General features: G+C 50.6%; 1 protein-coding gene across 1 annotated transcript; it reads left to right on the forward strand.

The window, feature by feature from the left end:
- The first annotated feature begins 4,448 nt into the window (after positions 1-4,448).
- On the forward strand, positions 4,449-5,093 carry Neurog3 (neurogenin 3). The gene has a single exon (XM_031348478.1). It carries the CDS (start codon positions 4,449-4,451, stop codon positions 5,091-5,093), a length of 645 nt encoding a protein of 214 aa, XP_031204338.1.
- The last annotated feature ends 9,096 nt before the right edge of the window (positions 5,094-14,189 follow it).

Below are 14,189 nucleotides of genomic sequence, written 5' to 3' on the forward strand. Positions count from 1 at the left end.
AGCCTCTCTCCTCCCTTTGTTCGAGGACTCCCTGGGCCGAAGCTCCCTCGTGCGCTCTGTGGGGTAGCATATGGCGCCCTCTCACCTACCCAAGAAAAGGAACCAGCCACTCATTCAAGAGCGCACGAGCTCCCAGGGCCCCCGGAGGGGGGAGTCACTAAGGGAATGGCCCCTCTCCTAAAGCCAGTGAGCAGCTCGCCTTATCTGTCCCCACCCAACCTCTACCACGCTCTCAGCTGGCGCAGCAGCCGTTGGGTGGGGAGCAATGCGCTGGGCAGCAGGAGCCAGCGGAAGCGCCCCAGCTCCTGGCAGATGAAATATGGGGTTGGTGAGCCCCTGGAGACCATATGCTTTCAATAAAAGAAGACAAATAGGATCGAGATAGGCCTTGCAGCCAACCTGTTATAAATGAGTAGCAATTGGGCCAATGTACACGGGGGCAGGGCCCCCGGGGGGGAGGCCCGCTCAGTGCCAAATCCATGTGTCAGCTTCTAGGACAGGTGTGCCCAGGGGCCAGGGGCCAGGTCTCCCCTCCTCCGGGTTTATCACGGCAAAGGTAATATTGTGCTAACTATGAGTAAACAGTCATTGTGACGACTAAGGAGAGTTTATCAGAGGCGAACTAGTTGGGGGGGAGGCTTAACAATAAAGTTGCTCGCCTTAGGAGCAGGTGATGGCTGGCTGTGCAGGCTCCCGCCAGAGATGTTTTCCAAAGTACCCCGCTTTACAATCTCTTGTAATTATTTATTAAACGAAATCTATTTATTATTATTTTAGCAAACACTGGAGACAGGTGGGGCTTTCTTTTCGTCGTCTCCTTTTGTTTGAAGGGCTGTTTGAAGTGGCCAGTCTCGGTCCCGGCAGCCTCGCTCGCCAGATTTTTGTCTTCCTCTCTTTCAGGGCCAAAGTGAAGGCGAGAGAAAGAAGCCCCCCTCCTCTGGCAAGCCATTAGCTATTCAGCTCCCATGGGAGCCCCCCTCCTTGCTCGATCCTCAAAGAGCCCCCAAGCCATGCTAGCTTTACCCCCTCCCAACGGCAAGGCGCTAGGGCCAGCCGCTGCCTAACCCTCTATACCAAACTGCCCGGCATCTCCAGGCTGTCGCCTCTCTCTTAGGACCCCCTCAAACCTCCAGGCAAGCCTAGGTCTAACAAGGTGGAAGGGCGCAGGGGTCTTGGAGGCTCAGAGGCGGTGGATAGATGACCCCTCACTGTAAGAACAGGCTGTCCTGGGGGCGGACGCAGAGGGCTATTTTACAAGCACAATTGGTGCGCACTGCGCTGCGCCTCGGCCTCCACCTCCGGAGGCTCAGGGATTAACTTTGCAGACGGGTCTGTGGGTCCCCTGCAGCTAAGGGAGAGGGTGTGGATCCTGAATCTCTAAACTTCTGAGCCTCCTGGGCATTCAGCTTGGCCTCCTGGCTAAATGAAGAACGGCAGGGAGTTTGGGCATTTTTCAGACAGCGCTGTGCGCTCCTCACTCTGCTTTTTACGCAAGGCGGCTTCTAGCAGCCTCTCCTACAAGCGCAGAAGGGCCCTGAGCCGGAGAGATGTTGGGAAGCCTGCACAAGAACTCCAAAATGGTCTCTGCCTATTAAGAAACTTTGGCTAGAGCCTCCCCAGAATTCTTTCTGGCTCTGGAAGTTCTGCGTTCTAGCCAAAGCCCATTAGACTCAAGGGGTAGGACCCAATCAGTCCCATTTTCAAGTCTAGGGGCAGATGAGAGCTACAGGTGTAAGCTACTCTTCTGAGACCCAGCGAGTCCCAAGGTGGCTTGCGTCCCTTACAACCTGGGTTCCTCCCCACGGAGCCGGGTTGGGTTTTAGAGCCCTGGGTTGGGGGGATGCCTTTTATATGACTTTCCCAGGTTCTCCTTTTCAGAGAAATAACTGAAGCTGAGCTGTAGTCTGGGACAGAAAAGCAGAAAAGCCTAGCATGTCTGATGCTGGCTTCCTCTGGCTAGGAGGGCAAGTCATTAGTCTTCACTAATCTGATCCTGCCAGTTTTCAAAGACTCAGAACAGCCTCTATTCTATGCATTTGGAGGGGAGGCTCTCATTCTTCCCCCCCCCCCCAAGCAAATCATGCCATCCAAGGGGAGAAAAATCTAGGTCTCAGAGTCTTAGGCTTTGAATTCTTCATTGTTCTGATATGATTTGCCCTGTGACCTTGGGCAAGTCACTTCCTTCTGGGGACTCGGCTTCTCCATCTGTAAAAGGGGCCTGACGTCTCCATTCCTGGGACCAGAAGACATGCTTGAAGCAAGGCATGACCTAAAGGAAGACCTACTAGCAGGAGATAGAACCTGAGGACCCAGCTCACAGGAAGGTCTAGCCTTGCCTCCAGATTCAATTTCTCTGCTGCGGGGAAGGAATTCCCTCCTCACTCGGGATCATTTTAGGGAGAGGGCCACGCCCCCACCGAATCCTCCAACCTCCCCTCCTGAGTGCCAGGCAAAACGTCCTCTGCCCAGGGGATTTTGTACTGCTCCCTCCTCTTCCCAGCAGCCCAGGCGGCCAGTGGTCATCCTAGAGCCAAGCCGCACGCTACCTCGACCCTGACTCTGCGCCCTTAGTCTCCCAGCCAGGGTATGGCCCCTTCTACAATATCTGGGAGCTTCGAAGTTAGAGAACATACTAGAAAGCATTGAGTTACTGCCTGGAGTCTTAACTCCCAGCCACAGCTTCCTCCCATGCACATCCTGACTAGAAAGCAAAGGGGAGTATAGGAGAGAGAGAGAGAGAGGGAGGAGGAGAGAGAGAGAGAGAGGGAGGGAGGGAGAGAGAGAGAGAGAAAGAGAGAGAGAGAGAGAGATCAGCGGAAGCCACAACCCCTCACCCTGAGTGACCCGAAACAGAAGACCACGGGGTGTCCGAGGCGGGGGACAAGAGGGGCGGGTCTGCAGGGAGGAAAGGACAGACAATGTCTTAAGGCTCGCAGGAAAGATTTCCAGACAGCTTTAAGAGGGACAAACCAGAAGTCTCCCTGACCTGTGCTCACCCTCAGTTCGGGAGTGATGGAGAGGGAGGGAGTGGGAGGGGGTAGGGCTAGGTGAAGCTGCTGGTCCTCTCTGGTCTGTGATTGGACCGGGGCACTAAAGGGGGCAGAAAGTAGATCCGCTTTTCTCCCAGGGCCTACACACCAAAGGCATTGAAAAGGACAAAAAAGGCTAGCGGAGAACAAGTCCCTCCTTGACCTCTTCTTATCACCTGCCTCTGGGGTCAGGCCCTCCTGATACTGTCCATGGTGGGGCGGGGCGTGATGGGATGGCCCCTCTGCCCTCCCTCTACAACCGTCCTGGCCTCCTGAATGGAAGCTGATGTCTCGGATGAGGACTATGGCGGGGGGTTCAAGGTCTGGTCTGGGGGTTGGGGGGTTGGATCTCAAGGTGGTGTTGGGCCGGGGCACCCGCCAAGCGATGGTTTCTGGATAGAAAGGACTTGAGCAGGGGCTTTCTCTGGTCACTCTGTCCTCCGTCCCTGGATGGAAAGGGTTTGTGAAACATGGTTGCACCCACATTTCCTGACCCAACCCATAGTGGCGGAGAGCTGGATAGCACTTAGCACTAATGGTCGCTCCTCACAGCTGCCGGCCAAGACACTTGACTCCTAGATCCGCTGGTTGGTTTAGACAAGGCGCTTCCCTCTCTGAGCCAAAAGTCCCCATGTGTCATACTCAAAGCAGAGAGGCCTTCCTTACAGGCACCCCCAAACCTCCTTCATGCTACCAAGAGAGGGTCTGGACAGATGCCAAAGAGAAAGAGGAAAAAGCCAGAGTCTCCCGCGGCGGCCAGACCCGAGCCAGACAGGACTCTTCTGGCTGGGCGAGGCTCTTTGAGGAACCGAGAGTTGCTGGGACTGAGCCCGCGATGGGGGAGGCGTGGAGTGGGGGAACAAACAGAGCGCTGCTCCCCTCCCCCCGACCCCTGCCCTTTGTCCGGAATCCAGCTGTGCTCCGCGGGTGGGGGCTGGGGAGGAGGAGCAGGCTCGCGTGGCGCAGCCCCTGGGCCCCCGCTGCTGATTGGCCCGTGGCGCAGGCAGCCGCCGGGCAGGCACGCTCCTGGCCCCGGGGCCAGAGCAGATAAAGCGTGCCAGAGGGACACACCACTTGCAGCTCAGAAATCCCTCTGGGTCTCACCACTGCAGCAGTGGCCTGAGGACCTCCTCTTTGGAGCTTCTCTGGCGCTTCCAGACGCAATTTCCTCCAGGCGAGGGCGCCTGCAGTTCAGCAGAACTTCGGAGGGAGCAGAGAGGCTCAGCTAGCCACTGCTGCTTGACACTGACCGACCCGCTGCTCTCTATTCTTTTGAGCCCGGAGAACTAGGTAACAATTAGGAAACTCCAAAGGGTGGATGAGGGACGCGGGGGATGGGTTACTCTGGTTCCTCGTGGAGTGACCTCTAAGTTAGAGGCTATCACACATACACCCCTTCCATTTTTTCTCAACCGCAGGATGGCGCCTCATCCCTTGGATGCGCCCACCCTCCAAGTGCCTCGAGAGACCCAGCAACCTTTTCCTGGAGCCTCGGACCATGAAGTGCTGAGTTCCAATTCCACCCCTCCTAGCCCCGCTCTCATAGCGAGGGACTGCTCCGAAGCAGAAGCGGGTGACTGCCGAGGGACCTCGAGGAAGCTCCGTGCCCAGCGAGGAGGGCGCAACAGGCCCAAGAGCGAGTTGGCACTGAGCAAGCAGCGACGAAGCCGGCGCAAGAAAGCCAATGATCGGGAGCGCAATCGTATGCACAACCTTAACTCGGCGCTGGATGCTCTGCGCGGTGTCCTGCCCACCTTCCCGGATGACGCCAAACTTACAAAGATCGAGACCCTGCGCTTCGCCCACAACTACATCTGGGCACTGACTCAGACGCTGCGCATAGCGGACCACAGCTTCTACGGCCCGGAGCCTTCTGTGTCCTGTGGGGAGCTGGGTAGCCCAGGAGGTGGCTCCAATGGGGACTGGGGCTCTATCTACTCCCCAGTCTCCCAAGCTGGTAGCCTGAGCCCCACGGCCTCATTGGAGGAATTCCCTGGCCTGCAGGTGCCCAGCTCCCCATCTTGTCTGCTCCCGGGCGCCCTGGTGTTCTCAGACTTCTTGTGAAGAGACCTGCCTGGCTCTCTGGGTAGTGGGTGCTGGTGGAAAGGGAGGGGGTCAGAGCCATCTGAAGTGGGAGCTAGTGGAAGCCCTCAAGCATCTCTACCCCTTCTAGCTTTCACTAGTCGAATCCCTGGCCCACTCACTGGGTTTAACCAGGTTTCTCACGGTACCCTTGCTGCTGCGCACACACAGCGGACATTGGAGGCTGCTCTTCTCTTAGCCCTCCTCAGTGCCACCTCAAATTCCTGCTCCAAGCATTTGAGAGGGGTAGCACTTACCTAGTCGTAGACTCCCATACTTCCTGGTGAGTCTGCCCGCTGTTCAAATCTGCCAATCTGCCGGCCTCCGACCATTACTTTTTCCAGGGTGACCTAATCCAGTGTTGCGTCTTACCTCACTGGCTCCTCCACTCAGCTCTTGGTCCACAGAGGATGCGCATCCTCTTTACTGCCCGTTAACATCCAGGGTTTTCGAGCTTCTCCATTCTGCCTTAATCCACGAAGGTGATCTTCCTCCTTCTTCTGCACTTTTCGAGTCCTTACTCTCCCCGCCTCCCAGGGGAGACCGGGCTGTAAACCCGAAAGCCCTAGCCTATGGCTAGAGCATCTCTCCAGCTTGTCACCTGTGTCTGAAGTGTGAGCTTCGGGGACGGGTTCCTGAAGCACTGCTTGTCTCCCTAAAAAAGAAAAAAAAGAGAGAGAGAAAGAGATCAGTTTGTAAATGATATAATGCCTTTTGAAATGAATTTTGTTATGGTAAATTATATGCCACCTGTCCCATTTTTACACATTTGTATTTATTGATGTTATTTCGTAGTAGGAGAGTTTATATTTTGTACATAAGAGTATCAAGGACTGGTGATTGAGATTTTGAGCTAACGAATAAAAGATGAACTGTCAGAGAATCTTCAGCAAGGTGACTCCATTGTGTGGAGAGAAGGGGAGGAGGGTGACAGCCAGGGCGGGGAGGTCTAGGGTAATTCTACTCCCCAGAGCCAAGGGTGGTGAGGATATTCTAGGGAGTCTGGGACCTCTGCCTTGGGTGCGGGGCTGGAGGCGGGGCGGACTGTTGGCAGAGAATATGAAGTCATTAGTCTGGGCCCCTTGTTTTCTCTATTGGACTTGCCTGTTTCCAACAGCAGTTCAGAAGAAAGGCAAATCTCTTAACTGGGGCTAGTGATTTTATAAACCCCCCCCCACACACACACACCTGCTTGGATTTAGAACTACAGTGCCCTTAGGAAAAGACTTTGCAATAGGAGTCCCTAGAAACACCACCCGCAGGGATCCCCTCCCCTAAGGTATGTAGACACCCAGCAAGACTCTACCCCTAAGACACATTTTGCTGACCAGGCTCTAGAAAACAGTCTTTTCAAACGGTTTAGCCGAGAAGGGAGTGGATCCCAGCTGGGATCTCTATACCCCTAGAGAAACCTATGCTGTGGACAGAATGGCTTTGCTCTCTCTAGCTCTCTGGCAGTCTCTAGAGAGACTGGCTCACTGCACCACTGGAAGCTAGCTGTCTAGAAGACACTTCGAGAGGACTAAGGCATGGAATGGGATTCTCCCCGGGAAGCTGTGCTGAGCTATTGCACAGCTTGTTTCTTGGGGCCAAGACAATGGAAAGCAGATCCCCAGGGATCAACCCAAAGGAGGAAGAAAGAGAAGCCAACCCACCCACGTGGGTTGCTGCCAGTGATTGATCTGTGTACAGCTTGCCTCTGTGCTGGAGTTTACAGAGTGCCAGTTTCTCAGGCTCTGATGCTGAGGCCTCTGGTGTCTTTCTCTCCCCGCCCCCAATCTGAACGGTTTCTCTATTCCCAAATCCCTAAAGGAAGCTCAGGGATAAGCTGTCTTCCTTATCAAGGACAGAGGTTGCGGGGGCGGGAAGGGGAGACTGCAAACAAGCGTATGAACAGAGCAGTTGTTTCGGTTGGTGTCTTTAATCTGGGAGGGGGGAGATTAATGGGTTATTGGAAACCTCGACAACAGCCAACTTTCCACCTGGGGCACTGCCCCGGGGGCAGGTGTCAGCAGATCAAGCCAGCTACGTGATGGGCACTGGGGGGAGGGGTATAGGCAAATCTTTGAAAAGCAGGAATGTTTCCGGCCTTCTAGGACAGGAGTGTGCAGAGAGACAAAATCAGTCAAGGCCAAAGTAACATTGTTGCTGCTTGAGAATCAGCCACAGGTGGAGGGTGAGGCAGCTACCCGGGCTTGGACTGCAGAAGGCTTACCCAAGGATGTCCTTGGGAAGGGGAACTCAACTATGGAGGATTGCTTAAGCAGAAAGATCACCTTTGCTGTATCAGACTTGGAAAGTAGCCTTTCTCTAGAGTGGGTAGGAGCTTGCCTGAAACTAGATAGGATCTGAACAATAGAGGAGGCTGAGGCGCATCCACTGTCCACGCTCTCAGATTTTCCAAGCACTCGCTAATGGAAGTGGACGAACACACACACAGACCCATATTCTGCCCCATGGATGTACACAGGTACAATTTAACCCCTACCCCCCACCCCGGGCTCAGCTGTTAACTAGAGTTGGGGGTGGATCTGACTCCAGAGCCATCTGAACTGTTCAAGTCAGGAGGGGCGGATGAAAGTTTAAGGTTTGATTCAAATGCCTGCAAAATTCAGGGTTCCATGCTTTGGATAGGTGAGTCAGCCTGTGCTTCTTTGGAAATACAGGCAAATACACTCCCCTGCCTCTCGCCACTCTGGACATCTGATATTTTGCAGCCTTTAAAACTCAGTGTATCTGCTGGGAGCTCCCCTGGCTGGCCTCTGGTTGGTCCTGTGATCTGGGATCCATCAGTACCCAGCTCCCAGGAACCCTGATAAGATTCCAAGTCCTGTCAGGAAGAGCTCTTAGACAGAGTGAATCCTCTTCCTCCTGTCTAGTTTTTTTTTTTTTTTTTTTTTTTTTTTTGTCAGAGCCCATGCCTAGCTCCCAGAAGAACTGCACATGAATCTTGGGCTCAACCCCCACCTCAACCCCTTTAGCACACACAAGCAGGTAGATTTATGGTGCCCTGCCCCCATCCCCCTTCCCCCCCAACCCCCAGCGGGCCTTGGTTTTCGGACAAAGCAAAGCTGTTGGAATGCTAATGTCTGGGAGCCAGGCCACTGGGCTGGCACAAAAGCAGGCAGGGCTGAGAGGACCCTACCCTTTTGGGCTGCCGTGCTGTGTGACCTTGGACAAGTCGCCAAGCCTTAGCTAAATCAAAATGGAAGTTAAAGACAGTTTCTAAAAACTAGTGAGTGGGTACTCACTAGATGTCTGGCAGCCTGAGAAAAGGCTACACTTACAAAGAATGAAGTTACAGCTCCCAGTTACCCCACCTACATTTCTATCAGAAACGGTGTAAGAAAAAAATCACACCCTTAAGTCCCTAGCACCAAGGATGGTATAGGAAAGCATGGAATGGGGTTGTTTACAGAATAAATACCAAACAAATCTAATTCCATTTATGTGATTTTTTTTTCTCTTGATTTCCTCTTCCCCACTATACCCCAACTTCAAAATTCTGGCAACAAATGCTCAAGGAAAAAAAGCAGGAGCCAGCATTTGCTGACCTGCCTGCCCCGTCTTCAAGGAGTCAGATACAGGGATGGATTGTAGATGAGTTGAGGCTAGGCATCCATCTTGGGCACCCTCCTGATGCCAATGTGCAGGGTAAGATGCATGCCCTCACTCACGGGAACGTGGATCCCAGAAGGTCCATTGTCATTTGGTGACTATGGGAGAAACCAGACCTGGGATCCTGACTTGAGTGTAGCGATTTGGCGCTCTTTACTCTCTGCTCTTAGACAGAAGAGGGACGGGGACAGAAGAGAGTTGGGGAACAAGCAGTTGGGCATCTTTGGGTCCAGCTATTTCCCCAGGGTTCCCTTGTGTCTTGCTCCACCTGACTTCTAAGGCCCACTTCCAGGTCCTGACCATCACATCTGCTTCTGATGTGATGCATCACATCTTGGGCTTGCCTAGTCCAAGTCGATCCTTGTACCATCACTACCTAACTAATTTTCCTTAGAGACTCCTTAGCTCCGGAAGCCTTAAGCGTGGCCCTGACCATGGTGCTGAAACAGCTCTGTTGTCTTAGCACAAAAGATGGTCCTGGACTCGTCCTGTTCTTGGTACAGAAAACTGCCTGCCTATCTCCTTTGATCCATGTTTCCAGAATATGGATTCCTCGGGATATATGACTACCAAGTTTCCATAAGTGGGTAAGTATGAGTCTTTATTGCTGCTTGACTGGGTGATCCTAGCAATCTCCTTTCTCTCAGTTTCTCTCTCTCTCTCTCTCTCTCTCTCTCTCTCTCTCTCTCTCTCTCTCTTCTCTCCCCCCTCCCCTTCTCTCATAACCTCCCAAATTAGAAGCTAGAATTGAGCAACCTGTTCTGAAAATTCCAACAGTATCTAAGAAGTCTGGCGAAGAACATTGTTACAAGTTTAGTGCAGGGAAACCCAAAGACAGATATTATTTGAAAACTTTTTCCTCCATGTGTGTTTTATCTTTCAGTTAAAATGAAGCTTTAAAGATTCCAAGAACCTGAGTAAAATGCAGACATAGAATGCCAAAGAGGTGGCTAGCAACTGCTTTAGACACAGATACATGAATTCAAATCCTGATGCTGCTACTAATTTGTGGTTTTGCATTAAAACCCCCTTATCTTCTTAAAGTCTATGTTCCTCATTCATGAAGTGGGGACAATGAGTAATAGCCACATAGCTGGGCTGCTGAGCATTCCTGGTGTGCAGCTCTGCTGTGCCACCATTCAGGGACTCCTTCCATCTTTATCTTCCATCAGTTCCTAGGTGCTTGCCAACCAAAAGACTAGGCTGCATCATCATGGGTCCTGACAGTAAGAAGAGAAATAAAGCACAGACCAGGCTCACCCACAGCCTTCAAGCTGCAACCCTGCAGCATCACAGTACACTTATCCACTTATCGCATCCCAATATATATATATATATATATATATATACACACATATATATGTGTGTATGTATGTATGTGTGTATGTGTGAATGTATATGCTTATGGGAATTTCATCTGCATGTATATATGAGTGCCGTATGTACGTCTGGGATCCATATAGTCCAGAAGAGGATGGACTCCAGGACGAACTGGACTTATAGACAGTTGTGAGCCACCCTGTGGTTGCTAGGAATCGAACTTGGATCCTCTGGAAAAGCAGCCAATGCTCAACCACTGAGCCATCTCTCCAGTCCCTTCATTCTCTTTTTTGCAGTGCCTTGCCTTCACACCCAGAAATATTGACCTGTTGGAGTTTTCCTTGGCCACATACAGACACTCATTCTGTGCTTTTCCCCTAGTGTTTTCTGTGTGCCCAAATCCTGTCTCCTTTCTCCATCCCCCAAGCCTCCAGTATGGAAACTTTATCCATGTTGTTTTCTCCCCTTGCTTCATACTTCCAGAGAATCTGTGAGTTAATATCCATCAATATGTACATACATGGGATGCTATGATCTAAGTATATATTATAAAGGCAATAAAGTTAGCTAATACACCCTCTCCTCATCAACTTATCATTTCTTTCTATTACATTTATTTATTTGGATGGGAAGGTAAGTGCACACATGCCATTGCTCATGTAGATGTCAGAGGACAACTTGTAGAAGCCGGTTCTCTCCTTCGACCACATGGGTCTCAGCCGTCATGCTTGGTGGCAGGCACCTTTATCTCCTGAACCATCTCCCTGGCCCTATACTCTGTGTACATGTGCATGCATGTAGGTATACTGAGAATACTAAAGATCTGTTCTGAAATGTACAATGCTATCACTCACTGTGGGAGAGTTGGGGTCACCTGGCCAGCATACTCTCTCTTGGAAACTAATTTTCAGTCAAACTGAAGCTTCCATCCTTTGATCAAAAACTTCCCATACTCCCTCTTCCTTCCTCCTTCTCTGATCCCGATCTATCTATTCTTTGTTTCTTTGGGATGGAATATTTTAGCTCCACAGATGAGCACGGTCACACAGTTTTTTTCTATGCCTGGCCTATTTCAGTCAGTATCACATTCTTCCATACCATCTGCTTTGCAATATAGTATTCTACCGTAGGCATGGGCCACATTTTCTGTTTTCATTCCTCTGTTGGTGAGCACCTGATTTCAGATCTCAGATATCATAAATAGATGGATGTGCAGGCACGTTCTCTATATACCAATTCTAATTCCAGAAGCGGCTTGCTGGATCTGTTTGTTTAGAAATGTCTAGCTCTTACCCACTGGCTAGCACATAAATACTCATGAATGCCTGTTGAATAAATGAGAAGTTGATTCATGTACAGACCCAAAGCTTGTGCAGACTCATATTTTCTTATGGACCAGAATAACCAATGTCTTAGGTAGGGTTTGAATTGCTATGAAGAAGATACCATGACCAAGGCAACTCTTATAATGGACACCATTTAATTGGGGCTAGCTTACAGTTTTAGATTTTGAGTTCATCATCATCATGGCAGGAAGCATGGCAGTGTCCAGGCAGACGTGATGCTAGAGAAGGAGCTGAGAGTTCTATGTCTTGATCCAAAAGCAGCCAGGAGGGAACTGACTTTTGCAAAGTCCACCACCACAGTGACACACTTCCTCCAACAAGGCCACACCCACTCTAATAAGGCCACACCTCCTAATAGTGCCACTTCCTGGGCCAAGCATATTCCATTCCCTGGTTTCCATAGGCTTGTTCAAATACATGAATCCGTAGGGGCCAACTTCATAATCATAATTGTCCAACTTCAAAAAATCCATAGTCTATCACAGTCTCGAACAATGTGTAAAAGCCCAAAGTTCAAAGTCTCTATGGGATTCAAGCAACCTCTTAACTGTAATCCTCTATAAGATCAAAGATCAAAAAAGCAGTTCACATAATTCTAATATACACACAGGATATACATTATCATTCCAAAACACCCTAGTGAGGAAAGACTGGACCAAAGTAAGACCAAAAACCAGCTGGGAAAACTCCAAACTCTGCATCTCCATGTCTGATATCCAACTCCTTTCAGCTTTGCTGACTACAGCAAACCTTCTTCCTCTTGGGCTGGTTTCATGCCATTAGCAGCTTTCCTCAGCAGATTGCCCATGGCTCTGGCATCGCTAACATCTTGGGGTCTCCAAGGCAACTTCAACTTTACAGCTTCTTGTTCCGATGTCTGGGATCCACACACGATCTTCTGGGCTCCTCCAAAGGCTTGTGTCATTTCTCCAGCTCTGCCCTCTGTAGCTCTAGGCTCTGATTGACTCCATTCTACTGCTGCTGCTGCTCTTGGCGATCATCCCATGGTGCTGGCATCTCCAAAATGTGGAATCTTCCCCTGCAACTAGGCTTCACCAATAACCTCTCATAGGCTCTCTTCAGGATGCCAAGCCTCAACTTCTTTGCATGACCCTCTCAATCCTGTGCTGTCCACTGCAAATGTGGCTGCACCTTCAACAATGGCCTTCCATGGCCTTTCACAGTGCCAAGCCTCAGCTGCTCTTTCATGACCCCTTCATGCCTTCAAAACCAATACCACCTGGGTGACTCTTACACATTACCAAGTCCAGGTGCAGCACAAGGTACATCCTTGGTTATCTCTGGAACACAGCCTTTGTGCTCTCAGAAAACACTTCCCAGAAGATGTCACCTCAGTGATGCTGGTCTCTTCTTAATCACCATTAATTTCTTAGCTCAAGCTAACCAGCATCAATTGTCCTAGTAACCCCTTCTACTTTTGACTCTAAAGCCAGAGCCACATGGCCAAAGCTGCCAAGGTCCTACTGCTTGCTGGGTGGGACTGGACCATGGCCCCTTTGTTCTATTACATTATCCACCAGCTTCCTGTTTTTCAACTCCTTTACTGCCTAAGCTTGGCTGTCCTGGAACTTGCTCTGTAAACTGACTTTGAACTCAGAGATCTGCATGCCTCTCTCTCCTGAGTTCTGGGATTAAAGGTGTGGTCCATCACCTCTGAATCTAAGCTTTTCTCTACTTGAAACTTGCTCTGTACCAGGCTGGCCTTGAACTCAGAGATCTGTTTGCCTCTGTCTCCATGCCTGGGCCTAAGCTTTTCATGCTCACTAATCCTCAGGATCCAGATCTGTGTCTTCCAGCCTTGAAATCTAGATGCCAGGTGTGCCCTCCATTTCTGGATTGTAGTTCCTTCCAGATAAAAAAGTCCAAATGAAAGCAATAGGCAGGTAATAATAATGTTTAACATCATATAACCATCCCTTGTTCAACTGAAAGTGCCTAAGCAATACACTTAGCTGAGTGAGGTCTTGTCCAAGGTCACTGTTCCTTTCATTGCACTTAATATCCTCGAATACGGGACATTCTACTTCCTGTCCTGGAACTCATGCTGTAGACCAGGCTGGCCTCAAACTCAGAAATCTACCTGCCTCTGTCTTCCAAGTACTGGGATTAAAGGCATGCGCCACCACCGCCCGGCATATTTTCCCTTTTTAAGCTTGCTACACTTGATCAAAATGCTCTTGTTGAGAGTAAACCAGAGGACAAAGTCTAGGCTGGGCTTCTTTGAGACTTCCTTTGTCAAAGCAAATAGGCTGAACCTCTTCACCTTAGCCTCGGGGAGACTCTTCCGACAAGCGTAGAAAGCAGCCGTCCGTGGTCTTCGTGAAAGCATCATCAGAGCGACCTCCAGAGTTGAATAACCCTCAGGACCACTGTCTTCCGTGTTCCTACTGGGATGGTGCATTAAGTCTCACTTAAAGCTCCCCATGACTTTCCAAATCCAAATCCACATTCCTTTAAACAACAGCATGACCAGGCCTAGCACAGCAATACCCTACCCAGTCCCTGGTGCCTACTTCTGTCTTAGTTAGGGTTGTATTGCTGTGAAGAAGCAACATGACCAAGGCAGCTCTTATGAAGAACAACATTTAATTGGGGCTGGCTTATAGTTTTAGAGGTTTAGTCCAGTATCATCATGGCGGGAAGCATGGCAGCATCCAGGCAGGCATGGTGCTGGAGGAGCTGAGAGTTCTGCATCTTATTCTGAAGGCAACCAGGAGAAGTCTAGAGGAGAACGGAGGGGGAGGGGATGGGGCGAAAGGGGAGAGGGGGAGGG

The sequence above is a fragment of the Mastomys coucha genome, unplaced genomic scaffold (assembly GCF_008632895.1).
Source record: "Mastomys coucha isolate ucsf_1 unplaced genomic scaffold, UCSF_Mcou_1 pScaffold3, whole genome shotgun sequence".
NCBI lineage: Eukaryota > Metazoa > Chordata > Mammalia > Rodentia > Muridae > Mastomys > Mastomys coucha.